The sequence below is a fragment of the Bos grunniens genome, chromosome 17 (assembly GCF_055505025.1).
Source record: "Bos grunniens cultivar Pamir isolate PY7600 chromosome 17, Bosgru_T2T1.0, whole genome shotgun sequence".
Classification (NCBI taxonomy): domain Eukaryota; kingdom Metazoa; phylum Chordata; class Mammalia; order Artiodactyla; family Bovidae; genus Bos; species Bos grunniens.
The window spans coordinates 17,507,325-17,524,317 of NC_141181.1; the positions used below are offsets into that span (position 1 = coordinate 17,507,325).

The window sequence follows — 16,993 nt, forward strand, 5'->3', positions numbered from 1 at the left end:
TTTTGTTTTTCCCTCACCAAATAGCTCTAGCGGATGAAGCCAACTTATTCTAGTTAAAAGAATTCCAGCCAGTGACTGGGGAATGAATAGAATTAGCAGCTCACCATTTTGAAACGTAAGCAATTCAGGCATATCATGAAGTGACAGGTGGAGGGGAAGCTTTCAAGGAAGATGTATCAGTCAGCAGCCAAATGGGAAACTCTTGGTGGTTCAGAGAGAGGAAATAGAGACAATTTAATACAAAAAAATTGGCCAAGGGACTCCCCTGGTGGTCCAGTGGCTAAGACTCCTTGCTCCCAATGCAGGGGGTCCAGGTTCAATCCCTGTTCAGGGAACTGTTAATAGATCCTACATGCCCTGATGGGACTAAGACCCAGTGCAGCCAAATTAATAAATATAAAAAATAAAATCATAAAATTAGCCAAAAAGGTTTACAAGAGCTGAGAGAAGAAAAAGAAGAAGGAAGGAGGCAGGAGAAACGTAAAGGAAGATGGGGTTGCACCCCGAGGTCTGCAGTTGTGTGCGCGGGCTGCTGTGCTGTGCTCAACGCTGGGACGCAGCTCTGTTGCTCCTGCCAGCGCTGCCATGGCCCTGCGCTCCAGGCTGCTGCTGGAGACTTCTCCAGAAACCAGTCATATGGAGAATCTCTTTCCTTACTGCCTCCCGTAGGACTACCTGGAAAGAGCAGGCAAGGGGTGTTGGAATGGTGGCTTGCAGACCCCCACCCTACAATATCTGGCACAGTGGGAGTGGGGAAATGGGGGCTGAGAACAGAGGAATAATTATCAATAGCAGGAAGGGCTCAAGTTCCCCTCCCTGACCCTCTAATTGGCGGCAGTGTCACTGCAAGGTACAGAGTCAGACAATTTTGCCTTCTGTTATGATGCAAAGGAAATGCGCCAAGAAATAACTGTAGGGTGTACTTGGTCACCAACCTCAAAACAAAACAAAATGACCTTGAATCTGTCAATGAAAATTCAATTAACAAGTTAAGGAAAAAGATAATTTTAGTAGAGCCAAATTAGGATTAAAACCCTGGAGACAGACTCTCAGAAGCTCTGAGGACTGTTTCTTCCCCCTGGTAGAAGTCAAAAGCACAGTCAGTTACATTTTTGAGACAGAGGATCATACATCAAAATGACAGAGTGATGATCTACCTAAAGTTCCCCAAAGATACGTAGTCCAGGTAAGCACATACAAAGTGAGCAGTAAGTCACTACAAACCCTTACAGAGTTGAGAAAGGATACTAATCTTCTAAGAAATTTACGCCAGAAGAAAGGGAGGAAAAATGGATCTTTATGGATTAGCTGGCACTCCCATCTTTGAGGCAGTCTGGTTAATGTGTACGGAATGCAGAGGCACGTGGTGCACTCGGGGAGAGGGTTGGGACAAAGAATTTTATGCTTAAATTTTCTTGTCCTGCCTTAAAATATAAATTTTATCTCATCAAATTTAATCAAGCCTATGGAGCTAAGCTCCAGTTTAGAGTATACACAGTGAGAGGTGAAAGTAATCTGGAGCAAACCCTCAGGATGTGGGACCTTCTTTAGGACAGCTGACCCATTTCCTTCAAAATGACAGTTGCCTGGGGGAAAAGAAAGAAAGAAAAACTAAAGTGACTGGTCTAGGTAATAAGCTTAAAAAAGAAATAGTTCAGTTCAGTTCAGTTGCTCATTCGTGTCCGACTCTTTGCGACCCCATGAATCGCAGCATGCCAGGCCTCCCTGTCCATCACCAACTCAAACTCATGTCCATTGAGTCGGTGATGCCATCCAGCCATATCATCCTCTGTCATCCCCTTCTCCTCCTGCCCCCAATCCTCCCAGCATCAGAGTCTTTTCCAATGAGTCAACTCTTCGCATGAGGTGGCCAAAGTACTGGAGTTTCAGCTTCAACATCATTCCTTCCAAAGAAATCCCAGGGCTGATCTCCTTCAGAATGGACTGGTTGGATCTCCTTGCAGTCCAAGGGACTCTCAAGAGCTTCTCCAACACCACAGTTCAAAAGCATCAATTCTTCAGCGCTCAGCCTTCTTCACAGTTCAACTCTAACATCCATACACGACCACAGGAAAAACCATAGCCTTGACTAGACGGACCTTTGTTGGCAAAGTAATGTCTCTGCTTTTGAATATGCTATCTAGGTTGGTCATAACTTTCCTTCCAAGGAGTAAGCATCTTTTAATTTCATGGCTGCAGTCACCATCTGCAGTGATTTTGGAGCCCAAAAAAATAAAGTGTGACACTGTTTCCACTGTTTCCCCATCTATTTCCCATGAAGTGGTGGGACCAGATACCATGATCTTCATTTCTGAATGTTGAGCTTTAAGCCAACTTTTTCACTCTCCACTTTCACTTTCATCAAGAGGCTTTTTAGTTCCTCTTCACTTTCTGCCATAAGCGTGGTGTCATCTGCATATCTGAGGTGATTGATATTTCTCCCAGCAACCTTGACTCCAGCTTGTGTTTCTTCCAGCCCAGTGTTTCTCATGATGTACTCTGAATATAAGTTAAATAAGCAGGGTGACAATATACAGCCTTGACATGCTCCTTTTCCTATTTGGAACCAGTCTATTGTTCCATGTCCAGTTCTAACTGTTGCTTCTTGACCTGCATACAGATTTCTCACGAGGCAGGTCAGGTGGTCTGGTATTCCCATCTCTTTCAGAATTTTCCACAGTTTATTGTGAGCCACACAGTCAAAGGCTTTGGCATAGTCAATAAAGCAGAAATAGATGTTTTTCTGGAACTCTCTTGCTTTTTCCATGATCCAGCGGATGTTGGCAATTTGATCTCTGGTTCCTCTGCCTTTTCTGAAACCAGCTTGAACATCAGGAAGTTCACGGTTCACATATTGCTGAAGCCTGGCTTGGAGAATTTTGAGCATTACTTTACTAGTGTGTGAGATGAGTGCAATTGTGTGGTAGTTTGAGCATTCTTTGGCATTGCCTTTCTTTGGGATTGGAATGAAAATGGACCTTTTCCAGTTCTGTGGCCACTGCTGAGTTTTCCAAATTTGCTGGCATACTGTGTGCAGCACTTTCACAGTATCGTCTTTCAGGATTTGAAATAGCTCAACTGGAATTCCATCATCTCCACTAGCTTTCTTCATAGTGATGCTTTCTAAGGCCCACTTGACTTCACATTCCAGGATGTCTGGCTCTAGGTGAGTGATCACACCATCATGATTATCTGGGTCGTGAAGCTCTTTTTTGTACAGTTCTTCTGTGTATTCTTGCCACCTCTTCTTAATATCTTCTGCTTCTGTTAGGTCCATACCATTTCTGTCCTTTATCGAGCCCATCTTTGCATGAAATGTTGCTTTGGTATCTCTAATTTTCTTGAAGAGATCTCTAGTCTTTCCCACTCTGTTGTTTTCCTCTATTTCTTTGCATTGATCGCTGACGAAGGCTTTCTTATCTCTTCTTGCTATTCTTTGGAACTCTGCATTCAGATGCTTATATCTTTCCTTTTCTCCTTTGGTTTTCACTTCTCTTCTTTTCACAGCTATTTGTAAGGCCTCCCCAGACAGCCGTTTTGCTTTTTTGAATTTCTTTTCCATGGGGATGGTCTTGATCCCTGTCTCCTGTACAATGTGACCAACCTCATTCCATAGTTCATCAGGCACTCTATCTATCAGATCTAGGCCCTTAAATCTATTTGTCACTTCCACTGTATAATCGTAAGGGATTTGATTTAGGTCATACCTGAATGGTCTAGTGGTTTTCCCTACTTTCTTCAATTTAAGTCTGAATTTGGCAATGAGGAGTTCATGATCTGAGCCACAGTCAGCTCCTGGTCTTGTTTTTGTTGACTGTATAGAGCTTCTCCATCTTTGGCTGCAAAGAATATAATCAGATAACCAATTATAATGAGAGGATCTCATCCCCACCCCCCACCTTTAGACCCTGTACTTAAACTGCTAGGGATTTGTGAATATCCACCGAGTATTATGTGATGTTAAGTAATTACTCTTAGTTTTGTGAGATGTGATACTGTCATGTCATTACATAAATAAATGTCCTTTTTTTTAATTTCCTTTTTATTTTTTATACTACAGCATTGACGCTGCTTGATTCAAGCCTGTGGCTTTGCTAGAAATGTTAATTTCAATAAACGCTTTGTATGTTTGGTTAAACTAAAGATTCACTTGAAAAACTGGTGCAGCTTTAGTCTATGTCATTATCTTGTTACGAGTATGTAAAACTACAAATGCATGTGAATATATTATATTTGCACTATAAAGGTATTTGATTAAAATAGAAAGACTTACGCTTAAAAAAATAAATAAATAAATGTCCTTTTACAATTTTACACTGAAGAATTTAAGGGTAAAATATGATATCTATGATTTGTTTTAAAATTCTTAAGCAAAGAATGTGGACTGCATAGATGAACAAGTTAAAAAATTAATGGTTGTTGAAATTAGGTGATTTGGGATTTGCATATTTTGGGTAATTTTCATAATAAAATTGTCAAAAATTAGTTTCTTCTAAATGAGCTTAACTGATGGGGAGAAAAGTTAAAACTAGCTCGAGGGAGACATGTTTGGGGAGTTTTGAGACGGGAGCAACTTGAGTGTTTTTCTGTGTGCTCAGGTGAAGAGGGAGGAAGCTGATAGAGCAAGCACTGCAGGGGATTCGTGCAAGGCACACATGGAGATATAGGCAGGACTAAGTAAAAAAAGGTCAGAATGGGTGAAAGAGTAAGACAAAACTAGTTTGGACAGGGAAGGTGAAGTGAAACAGTCCCCTCCTTAAAGGTAGGTCTGTCATTTCTCTATGAGAGAGGTAAAGATCATACGTTGAGAATGAGGAGTTAACTGGCAGCATATAAACTTGAGAACAGTATGGAAGGCTTGAAAGAGCTGATGTGTGTAAAAGGAGACAGAGTTGAGCAAGATTAAATAAAACACCATGGATGTCTAGTTTTCCCCAAAGAAGATTTCCCAGGAGAATGTTGAGTTATACTCAAATCCGTAAAATGTCCTCATATCCCATGCTATCCTCTCAGTTGCTTTATTCTGAATAATAAACCACTGTTCGGAGAAAACACGTTATCCTAAAATGACGTTAATCCATGCTAGTTTGATATCCTCATAAGCGATTCTTAACAGAATCAGCTAGAAAGAATACACAGGTTTACAAACATTTCCTGTGGATATGACTACATAGTCGCAAGCAATTGTTTCATGACCTTTAAACATTGGTCAAAATGTTTAATACTTTCTGATAGCTATAAATGTATAGAAAAATGAAAAATATAGTAAAGCTAATATTCATCTAGTACACTGTAATTTAAAACGTGGAGACATGAAAAATGCTAAACATCACTAATATCAGAGAAATGCAAATCAAAATCACAATGAAATATCACCTCATGACTGTCAAAATGGCTATCATCAAAAAGTCTACAGATAATATTTTTGAAGGATGTAGAGAAAAGGGAATGCTTGTGCACTGTTGGTGGGAATGTAAATTCATGCAGCCACTAACTATGGAAAGTCCCCCCAAAACTAAAAGTAGAACTGCTGTATGATCCAGCAGTTCCACTGCTGGGTATATATCTGAAGAAAATGGTAACACTAATTCGAAGAGAAACATGCATCCCAGTGTTCATAGCTTTGTTTGTAAAAGCCAAGATATGAAAGCAGCCTATGTGCCCATCAAGAGATGAATGGATGAAGAAGATGGGAGATACATGTATATAATGGAATACCGGGCTTCCCAGGTGGCTCAGGGATAAAGAATCTGCCTGCCAATGCAGGAGATGCAGGTTTGATCCCTGGGTCGAGAAGATCTCTCTGGAGTGGGAAATGGCAACCCACTCCAGTATTCTTGCCTGGAAAATCCCATAGACAGAGGAGGCTGGTTGAGCTACAGTCCGTGGGGTCACAAAGAGTTGGACAAGGCTGAGCACACAACACAACAAATGGAATATTACTCAGCCATAAAAAAGAATGAAATTCTGCCATTTGCAACAATATGGATGGATTAGAGAGTATTACACTTAATGAAATAAGTCAGAGAAAGACAATATCCTGTTACCACCACTTACATGTGGAATCTAAAAAATAAACACACACATAACAAAACAGATGCACAGATACACTGGGGGAAAGACAGGGGAGGAGGGAGATGGAGCCACAAACAGCTGTGTATAAAATAAATAAGCAACAAGGAAATGCTGTACAGCACAGGGAAATATAGCCATTATTTTGTAATAATTTTAAATGGACTATAATCTATAAAAATGTTGAATCACTGTGTTGTACACCAGAAACTAATATAATATTGTAAACCAACTGTACTTCAATTAAAAAATAAATAAAACATGGCAATCATTGAGAATAAAGTATTTCATTTAGAAAATTTATTAAAAGTAGTTTAAGCATTGTTTGCCTTTTTCCTGTCCTATAACTTAAAATTCAGAGTGAACATTTTTTTATGCCCTGACAAATTGTCATACTTCTGAGTTTGGATCAGGCACCTACATTTTATCACTTACATTTTCAATGTCATGAACCATCTCTGAGGGTTCCTTTAATGTGAAGTTTTTTGCCAGCATCATATCCTACAGGATATCCTTTCTGCTACAAGCATTTTCCTTATTTATGTCAGGCAAGTTCACCTTCACTAAGCAGTTGTGGGAACACATCCCAGGTGTCTCTGGAGAGCGAAGGTGTCAACATTCCCAGTGTCTGTGGTCTTTTAGTTGCATCCAGAGAAAGTTCCAGCGTTATCACTGTCTGCACTTTCATCTATTAGCCAGTCCCCTCTTTTGGTTATTTTCTTCAGTGTCACGTGGGTTTGTTTATTACTGGGAGACAAGGAAGCAACACAATCGCATGTTTTGCTGGCTATCAGTTACCTGAAAAACAGATGCATGGTGACCAGTCACCGGCAGACTTGGAAAGAAGTGACGAGATGACGTGCATCTCTTATTTATGTAGTGATTTATGAACTGAGGAGTCGGGAAGTGAAGTTTCTACTTTATACTATATTCAGCTAATATTCCATGAAGACTCACATTTGAAAAGTGTTGGGGAAAATGTACATTATTTAATTAAAATGTAGTAACTGAAATTCAAAGCAAGGACTGCCTATTTTGCACTGAATTCAAATCATGCATATAAACTCTGTCCTGCTTCCATTTTAATAAATAATGTCATGCCTAGATTTAAATCTCATTTAAAGTCACATAATTTTTCTCTTATGGAAAACCATTTAAAATGCTCTACCTGGTCTCTCATTATTTACCTTGATGGTACAAGATTTATAGTACAGCTTTTGGAGCAGTATTTTATGCATTTTAATGATGTCCTTGTTGGTCTATAAATATTAACTTTTAAAAATAAAGAGTCTAAAAAATACTCCTCCAAAGAATTGTGGACAAGAGTCACACTGAATCCTTTCTATGACAGTCTGATTTCAGGAGCCACATTGCTATTTGGTAGGACCCTTATTAAACTAAAATTATGAATTTAAATCTTCTAACGTTTTTGCTATTTTTCAGTTACTATACTGTGCTAACTAGTCAATTAACTTGCATCTGTTAGAGTGCATATCTGATTGAAAACTTGAAAAATTCAACATACTTATAATTTTTATAAGAGGAAATTAATTTTACATTGTACATTGTAATTTTTTACATGTGTCATTGACTTAGAAAAGAAATATTTTGGCTTAAAAAAGTATTCATTTTATGATGTCACTATAAGGTATATCATGAAGTAATTAAGATCAAAATACTATATGGATATACATAAGGAACTTATTTTTAATTGTGTGATTTTGGTAAATCAAATTCAATTATACTCCTCCACTTCTGTTTATAGATTCAAAAGGCAGGTGACATCTGGATCCTTAGAAGTCATTTCAATACCTGCTTATTTTTATCCAAACATATCACATGCTGCCCGATCAACTGACGACTCAGAAAAATTAGAGAGGTATGATATATTGAAAAGTAGTATCCTTAAATAACTGGCTTCATCTGATAAAATGTTAGACTTAGCATATAGTAGTTAGTATTTGATGCTCCAGCGGTATGCTGGAGCCAGCTTCTGTTGGCTGGCACCTAGATTCTATTAATACCCCCAGCTTTTCTATTTGCTGATTATCCAAGGCAGGTAATTTAGCCTTTTTTCCTTAACTTCCTCAACTTTCTAGTATGTATAATAAAATCCACATTATGTATATGGGAAAGTCATTGTGAAAATAAAATAGTCGTGTTTATGAAAGAATTCTAAAAAAATAAAAAGCTCTATACACATACAAAGGTTTGCTACTGTTCAATTATAAATGTGGTATGTTTTACAAGAAGTATAATAATTTGGTTCCTCAAAACTCAGTAGAGCAAAAGACATTAAGATTCAGAAAAAGGTCTTATCCAGGAAGCTTATTGTCACTGGGTTCTTTTTTTAAGTAATAAATGGTATGTCCAAATCTAGGTATCTTTTAAGGATTTTGTTTTGCTTTTAATGACCCACATTTTACTCAGTTCTTAGAGTCTTAAAACTGGGAGACATTCTAGATCCTTGTTTTCCTTCTGCCCTTTGTGACTCCATCATCATTTCATTTTTAGATTCTCTCTCTACATTATCCCTCTCATCCCCAGTCCTCTGCCTTGGGCTTAGTTCAGACCACTGGAGATCTATTGGCTTCCCTTAATCCTAGCCTGGAAAATCCCATGGACAGAGGAGCCTGTTAGGCTACAGTCCATTGGGTGGCAAAAAGTCGGACACGACTGAGCAACTTCACTTCACTAATCCTAGCCTAGCCTTGCCTCCAGTTCATTCTCCATATTGTAGCCAGAAGAATCCTTTTTCATACAAGATATATAAAGTTTCCTGCATGTCATGAAAGACCCTTCATGAGCAGGTCCTCGCTGATCTCACTATCCTCCACTTCCTTTCCATCAGCTCACAGTGTTCTCAGAGGCGGCATGCTCCTTCACAATCCATGCCTTTGCAGGACTGCTCCTCCACAGTGAATGTTCTACTTCCTGCTGCTCTGCCCACCCATCTTATTATAAGTCATCATTGTCAATATCTTTATGTAGTACTTGTCTAATGGCTCTCGGTTTATGATTTTTCTATCTTTCATGCTAGATTATGAGACCCAGAAGGGCAAGAACCACGCTGTGTATTGCTCTCCGGAGCTTCAGGACCTGGCCTAGTATCTGTTGTTTAGTCGCTAAGTCATGTCCGACTCTGCGACCCCATGGACTGTAGCCCATGAGGGTCCTCTGTTCCTGGGATTTTTCTGGCAGGAATATCAGAGTGTTTTGTCATTTCCTCCTCCAAGGGGATCTTCTCAGCCCAAGGATTGAACCTGCATCTCCTGCACTCGCAGGCAGATTCTTTACTGCTGAGCGACTAGGGAAGCCCAGCTAGTATGTGGTTTAGTATTAAATTAGTATAATGGTTCTTCATACTTCTATTTAAACAAGACCTAAGATCAGGAAGAATATTAACTTTATTATAGAGATGGTAATTTGACTAACCAAAACATAAAATAAGTAGATTATGCTTATCCTGGCTTAGCAATGGCAGACACTGTCCCCTGAATAAAGTTGGGAAACCTTTTAGTATAACTTTAGTACAAGATATTCAGTTTTACTTAACGTAGATAGTATTTTCTGTGAGTAAAGTGTAAAAAAAAGTTTGTTTTTAATTACTGAGATATGCTTATAAATAAAAATTAAATTGAAAAATGTTAACAAATTTTATTATTTATCTCTAGTTGGAGAATCAAACAAGTATTAGATTTTTGTTTTTTGATGCTGTATGCCCAGCCCAAAGCTATGTATTATTTACAGGTAAGACCTTATTTAGATACATAATTGAAAGTGGAAGTATTATATCCTGCTTCTCTCCTTCAGTTACTTCCTTCCTCATTGTAGCCTTCCACTTGACTCTGTACTTTAAAAGTGGAAAATATCCATTATATTAAAATGCCAGAAGGAAGCTTAACATTGATTCTGTGTCAGTCTTCTTTCTGGGTCACTGTTAACAGAGGAAATTATAATTACATGAAACAAACTGAAAAAAATCTCAAATTAGCAAAAAAATAAATTATATGACTTACATTTTTTCTACTCACAAGTATATAAGATTAAGCACACATATTTTGGGCACTTATGTTAGACATTATATATATATATATATATACACACACTTATCATTGCTATTCTTTGTTGCCCCATTTTATGAGTAACACAGCTCTACAGTGCCTTATGTGTTTGTGAAATAAATCAACTATATATAATCTGTACCTCCTAAATTCCTGCATGGTGTTAAATAATAATATCACATTTCCCAACAGTAAGCATATACCACACATGAGAGGGTGCACAGTTGCGACAGGAGTTTGCAGACTATCACTGGAGAATGGAGAGGGAATTTGAAAAAGGCCTGAAGCCAGATCTTCTCTTTTTACTGTAAAAAACCAAAATCCCTTTCGATTCCTAGTTAGAGGCAATGTAATAGAGACATGAGATGCAGCCAATGTACTCATCCCCTTTTGGAAGAGCACGATTCTATTGTGTGTCCTGGTGTTGTGCCTGAGGACTTGCGCATCTTCCCAAATCATTTAGGAACCCCTCTTCATCTATAGATTCCACATAATACACATTAAACTTAAAAAGGAAATTCTAAGTTCCTTTCCGCCCCACCCCCTCATGGAGATCTATGCTTATTGGCACCATACTTCTAACCAGCTAGTGGGGCCAAGAGTGCCCCCTCCCTTTTGTCACTGCTTTGCCAAACACAGTATTTGGCACTAGAACAGGGCACTTATCAACTAAGCATAAAACCAGTTAGTCTTAACCAAGAAACTAATTAGTTGTGAGAGTGAAAATGAACCCAGATGAATAGCCTCTTCTGAAGAGGATTTAGATCGAATGTTACTTACTAGTATTTAGGAAAGAAACTGATTATCTCTGGTCTCAGAATTAGAAAATGAAAATTGACTAACAGGAAATAACCTCAACATGAATTGAGCTAAAAATCAATCTACTACATCATAAAAAAATTTTTTTCAGTGTATTCTATTGTATTTTCAATTTTCAAGCTAATTTGTTCCAGGGAAGCATCAAAGGTTACTAACGCCTGTTTTTTTTTTTAAGCTGGAAGATGATATCTTAGCTAACAAGATGTACCTTACAAAAATCACAGATTTTGTACATAACATCACTTCAAATAATTGGCTTTATATTGAGTTTTCAGTTCTTGGATTTATAGGTAAGCAGTGGATCTATTTTTGTGGGGTCAATTTAGTACATAATAATCTTAAAAGTTTTTAAGAACTTATCAAAGAGATTGTTACTCAATGAAAAGGAATGGAATAATTTCTGTAAAGATACTATTAGTTTAGCAGAAAAATTAGATCAAAGATCCGAATTTCAGAAAATGTGTTTTTAAGCCAAATTTTTTGTAGATAAACAGTATAAATAAGCAGATTGACATATATTCACATGTTATAAAAACATAAGGCAGCTACTACTTATTAATGCTAGCTCTGAGTCTGACACATATTAGCACAGTGACTAAGATGTACTTCTGTTTTACATAGAAAAATATTGAAACTCAAAAAATTAAAGTTATAGAGGAAGGAATTTTAACAGGACTATTGTACTCTGAAGTCCTTTCAATTTCTAGTATGCTGAAGCTAACATGCTTAAAAAATGTAAAAACATATGAATTATACCTAGCACAGAAAAGTTCCTAAAATTGTGCCCATGATGTATCGTTTTTATAATTCTTTTATAGACCTTCCTTTTGCTTCCTTCCATTTTTTCCTTCCATCCTTCTATCCTGTTTTCTTTTATTTAACCTTCACTGCAGAAGGCCAAGTTACCTAACTCGCTTCATATTGCATATCATCTTTGTTTACAAGCAGGAGCCCTTTTTTATTCTTTTGTTTAAAACCCACCCCCCTACTTCTACCCACTCTCATGATAGGTTTGCACTCAATATATTTCAGTCAGATTATGCATATAAATACCAGATACCATGCAAGATTTGGTGTTCATTGTGTTCGTACTTGTTTAAAATTTACATAAATGGTGATTTGATAAACATATTTCTGTTCCTTATGTTTTTGTCGACAAAACTAGATTTTATAGCTGTCTATATGTTGCTTTTGGAGAAGGCAATTACTGGTGGGTATGCTTCAATGGCACCCCACTCCAGTACTCTTGCCTGGAAAATCCCATGGATGGAGGAGCCTGGTGGGCTGCAGTCCATGGGGTTGCTAAGAGTTGGACACGACTGAGCGACTTCACTTTCACGTTTCACTTTCATGCATTGGAGAAGGAAATGGCAACCCACTCCAGTGTTCTTGCCTGGAGAATCCCAGGGACGAGGGAGCCTGGTGGGCTGCCGTCTATGGGGTCGCACAAAGTCGGACACGACTGAAGCGACTTAGCAGCAGCAGCAGCAGTATGTTGCTTTATGTTCATTTTCTTTACTGTTGCATAATAATCTATTTGACTTGTCCATTCCCAGAGTGGTGGACCTTGACTGCCCCAGCTGTCTGCTGCCACAAAGAAATGGAGTGATACATATGCACCCTGGGATGGGATCACTGGGGTAAACATAGCCAGGTCTCACAAGTACTGCCAGATTGCTCTGCAGGTTGACTGTGTAGAATATACTCTCATATGCAGTGCATCTGAGTTCCTGCTTCCCCATATACTTGATAACATTTGATTTTATCCATCAAAATTTGTGTTTGCCATCGGGAGGAGAATAAAGCATTTCTCTGATTGCTAGTAAAATCCATCTATCCTTCCTTATATACCACTTCATATACTGACCCAAACTTTCTGTAAAGTGGTGTGGAATCCAGTTTTAAAACTCTGAAAGTTTGTTTTTTTCCTCAGCTTTGGTTACAATAAAAAGAAAAATTGTAGGTGACAGTAATACCCACTGAAAGCTTGAAGAGAGAATTTTGTTGGTTATTACTTTGAGGATTTTAAATTCTTTTTGCTTTTCTCAGAAAAGTCAGGTAGTAGAAGGATAGAGAGTATTCACAAGAACACATTGAGCAAGAAACACTGTATATATGGTACTGAATTCTTATTTAAGCTTAAATCTATAAAGGCTTCATTTTCTTTATCATAATAACAATTCTGTTTTTCAGTATTTTCTAAAAATATGAGCTTGCTAAATAGAATTTTCAGAATCTGGCAGCAGATAAAGAAAACATATTAAATCAACTATTTCTATCATTAAATCACTTGTTTTGATTACTATATACATAGGTGCCTAAAATTCAAATACAACCATATACTTGATCAAATGACCCATATAGACTCAAGTCCTAGTGAAAAGTGAAATGCCTACATCCTACTATCATATTTATTAGGTGGCTAGATGTGTTTTATACTGTTTAAGGTCAAAATTTACCTGAATCTTATACCTTCAGCTTTATTTTCAAGTTAAAGATGCAATATGTTAGAAATATATAATTAGATGTAGTGAAATCATACTTTAAAATACAGTAAATCTTTAAAAATCATAAATACAAAAAAAAATAACAGTCTTATAAAATAATGTTCAAATATTGAAATAATACTCTATTTTATTCAAAATTAAGCACCAAAAGTAAAAAATGTAGTATGTTGATAAAGTTCTATATATCTGAAAAACTAAGTGAAATGTTACAGGTCCTAAACTTTCCATTTTATTTATATATCTTGCAAGTGGTTTAAACAGTTGAGCCTCCTTAGTTATCAAAGTTAATTTCCTGAGAGTATTCACGATTCTAAACTTGCTTCTTACTTGTCCCACCAAAAGTGGTAATTCTTAATACTGAAGCAGATGTATGATTTTGCTTCATCATCCTCCAACTTCATTAATGCTTTAAGCTTTGCAAGGAATAGATGTATTTAATTTTTAATATTTTTGTACTCTTTCCCATGTTAATGGAATGAATAACTATATATAAGGGTTATGTTTTGATATGTGGTATAAACACTGAAGAGTTATTGGGCTTTGTTTATTTTTTCTCCATAGGAAAGCTATTTAAATCTGAAGATTTAACTGACTTTGTACGTTTTTTTTTAATGTTCTACAAAGATAAACCCATAGATTTGCTCTTGGGGGACATTTTTCTGGTAAAGATGTGTACCCCAGGAGAAGCTCTTGTGAGTATTTCTTTACTTTGTATTTTTAGGAAAATACTATCTCCCTGATGTAATTACCTAAATTTTGTTTACAAATTTTAGTGCATCGATTTTTTTTAACTGGATATTTATATATATTTTAAAAAAGAATTGACGTAAACATATACCTGTTACAAATATTATGTCAAAGTATATCACCTAAGTATAAAAGATAAGACTACAAAATTTTTAGAAGAAAACATGGGAAAAAAATCTTTAGGACCCAGGATTAGGTGAAGAATTCTTAGACATGACATAGAATGCTTGATCCATTTTTAAAAGTTGATAAATTGGACTTCGTTAAAATTAAAACCTTTTGTGTTGCAAAATTTACTGTTAAGAGAAGGCACCACAGGATAGGAAAAGATATTTGTAAATTCCATATCTAACAAAGACTTGTATTCAGACTATATAGAGAATTTTCAAAACTCAACAACAGGAAAATAATCCAGTTGAAAAATAGGCACAAGACTTGAACGGACTCTTATCAAGGTATTTTCTCCCTTACTGCAGTAAGCAATGAACTCAGCTTTGCTTCATCAACAAGTTATTTGAGTGGTTATTTTGGGCAAGCAAGAATTTGATAATACCATCCTACTGAAACTTTTATTAATAGATTAAAGGTATTACTATATTTCCTATATTTTAAGCCCTCAACTAACTTTATCTGAACTTTAGTTTCAAATTAACTGTACATTATTTAATGACTTTACAGTTTTAAAAACAATTTTAATACAGTATTTTCCTACATGTTAACATCAGTAGAAATGAATTTAAGCCTGCTGTTTAACATTATTATGCACATAAATTTGAGATGTATTTTAATGAATTTTATATGTATACATTACATAAATAATGATAGCAATCATAATAATTTTTAAACTATTTTATTGATGTATAGTTGATTTACAATGCTGTGTTAATTTCTACTGTACAGCAGAATGATTCAGTTATACATATATATATATATACATTCTTTTTCATATTCTTTTTTCATTATGGTTTCTTAAAGGATGTTGAATATAGTTCCATGTACTATATACAGTGGGACCTTGTTGCTTATCCATTAAATATATAATAGTTTGCATCTGCTAACCCCAAACTCCCAGCGCATCCCTTCCCCACCCCGTCTCCCTCTTGGCAACCACAGGTCTGTTATCCATGTCTACTGAGTTTGTTTCTGTTTGTAGATACGTTCATTTGTGGCATATTTTAGATTCCAGATATAAGTAATCGCATATGACGTTCTTCTTTCTCTGTCTGACTTTCTTCCTTGGTGTGATAATCTCTAGGTCCATCCATGTTGTTGCAAATGGCTTTATTTCATTTTTTATGCCTGAGTCATATTCCATCGTATATATGTACCACATCTTCTCAAATGCTTGTTTTTAATAGGGGTGATAATGTCACAGGCCATCTTTCTTATTTTTATTTTTGAGAAGATTATCCAAATCTTTTTCCATGAAGTGTAATACTGTTTTTTTTAATCATATACATTTTAAGGAGAAATTGAAAAGGGAGTAATTTAGTTTTGAAATTAAAAAACGGGGAGAGAATAATGTAGACCAAGAGAAATGGATAAATGGGAAAATATTGGAAAGTTTATATTACTGGAATAGAGAGGAGAGGAAAATTATAGTTCGCACAATAGAACCCTGATTTTCTGAGCTTTCCAGATGACTCAGTGGTAAAGAATCTGCCTATAACGTAGGCGACGCACAGGAGACTTTGGTTCCATTCCTGGGTTGGGGAGATCCCCTGGAGTAGGAAATGGCAATCCACTCCACTATTCTTGCCTGGAAAATTTCATGGACAGAGGAGCCTGGCAGGCTATAGTCTGCGGGATCACAAAGAGTTGGACAAGAATGAGCAAGCAAGCCTGATTTTCTAGTGAACTAATAGAGTTCATGAAAGAAAATACATGCTTTTGTATCTCGATTTCTTTGTTCCATTATTCTTACAAAGAAAAAGCTAAGAATTTAAATGTTTTGTTTAAATTTTAAAATAGTAATATAGAATCCAGGCAAAAACTAATAAAAGGTTCTGCCACCAGTAAATGCAATAAAAATGAGTATTTGGATTTTTACACAAGATTGTTGTTTCTCTTACAGGAAAAATGTATAGAACGAAATAAGCATATTCGTATTCGATATAAACCTTCTCTTTTCCAGCATGTGGGTATACAGTCATCATACCCTGGAAGAGAACAATATTCCAAAGTAAGTGTTTTGAAATGTAGTTGTGTAATACACAAGGCTTCATGAGCTTATATTATTTAGAAAAGGAATGATGAGAACATGAGAGGCTATCAAAATTGTCTAAACACAATTCATCTTATGACAGAAGTATTTGTTATGAACAGCAATCAACTTTACAAGATCCAGGTTATCTATCATGGTTAGAAAAATCCAGCCTATGTAAACTCCTATGCCTTACTCTGCTCAGCTGTATAATTTAAATAATGAAACTTAAAAAGGTGTTTTGAAAATTATAGTAAAATTCAGTATTTTAGTTTAATATTCAGAATTATAAAAGAATATTTCAAAAATAAAATGCCTCTATTATTGAATTTAAATGTAGCAGCATTCTTTTTCAGATCACTGTTTACCAAATGAACAAATCTTTAGCATCATTTGATTTTTAATCATTCCTAAGTTTTTCATCATTTTCAAAAACAATGTTATTTATAATTGACTTCGCATCTTGGTGGGGTAGAAAGAGCAAAGACTTCAGAGTCAAAACAATCAATTTTTAGTTGTGATGACTTAACTTATATGCAGAGTACATCATGAGAAACGCTGGACTGGAAGAAGCACAAGCT

The 16,993-nt window shown here is 36.3% G+C and overlaps 1 protein-coding gene across 1 annotated transcript in view; it reads left to right on the top strand.

Annotated features, from left to right (window-relative positions):
• The window catches only part of MGAT4D (MGAT4 family member D), a 41,511-nt gene extending 25,027 nt beyond the window's left edge, over positions 1-16,484 (top strand). The window contains exons 6-10 of the mRNA XM_086346614.1: positions 7,838-7,951; positions 9,747-9,822; positions 11,131-11,245; positions 14,024-14,154; positions 16,284-16,484. Coding sequence (XP_086202740.1) covers positions 7,838-7,951; positions 9,747-9,822; positions 11,131-11,245; positions 14,024-14,154; positions 16,284-16,436 — 589 coding nt within the window. The 3' untranslated portion in view covers positions 16,437-16,484. The remainder of the gene's footprint in view (positions 1-7,837; positions 7,952-9,746; positions 9,823-11,130; positions 11,246-14,023; positions 14,155-16,283) is intronic.
• The last annotated feature ends 509 nt before the right edge of the window (positions 16,485-16,993 follow it).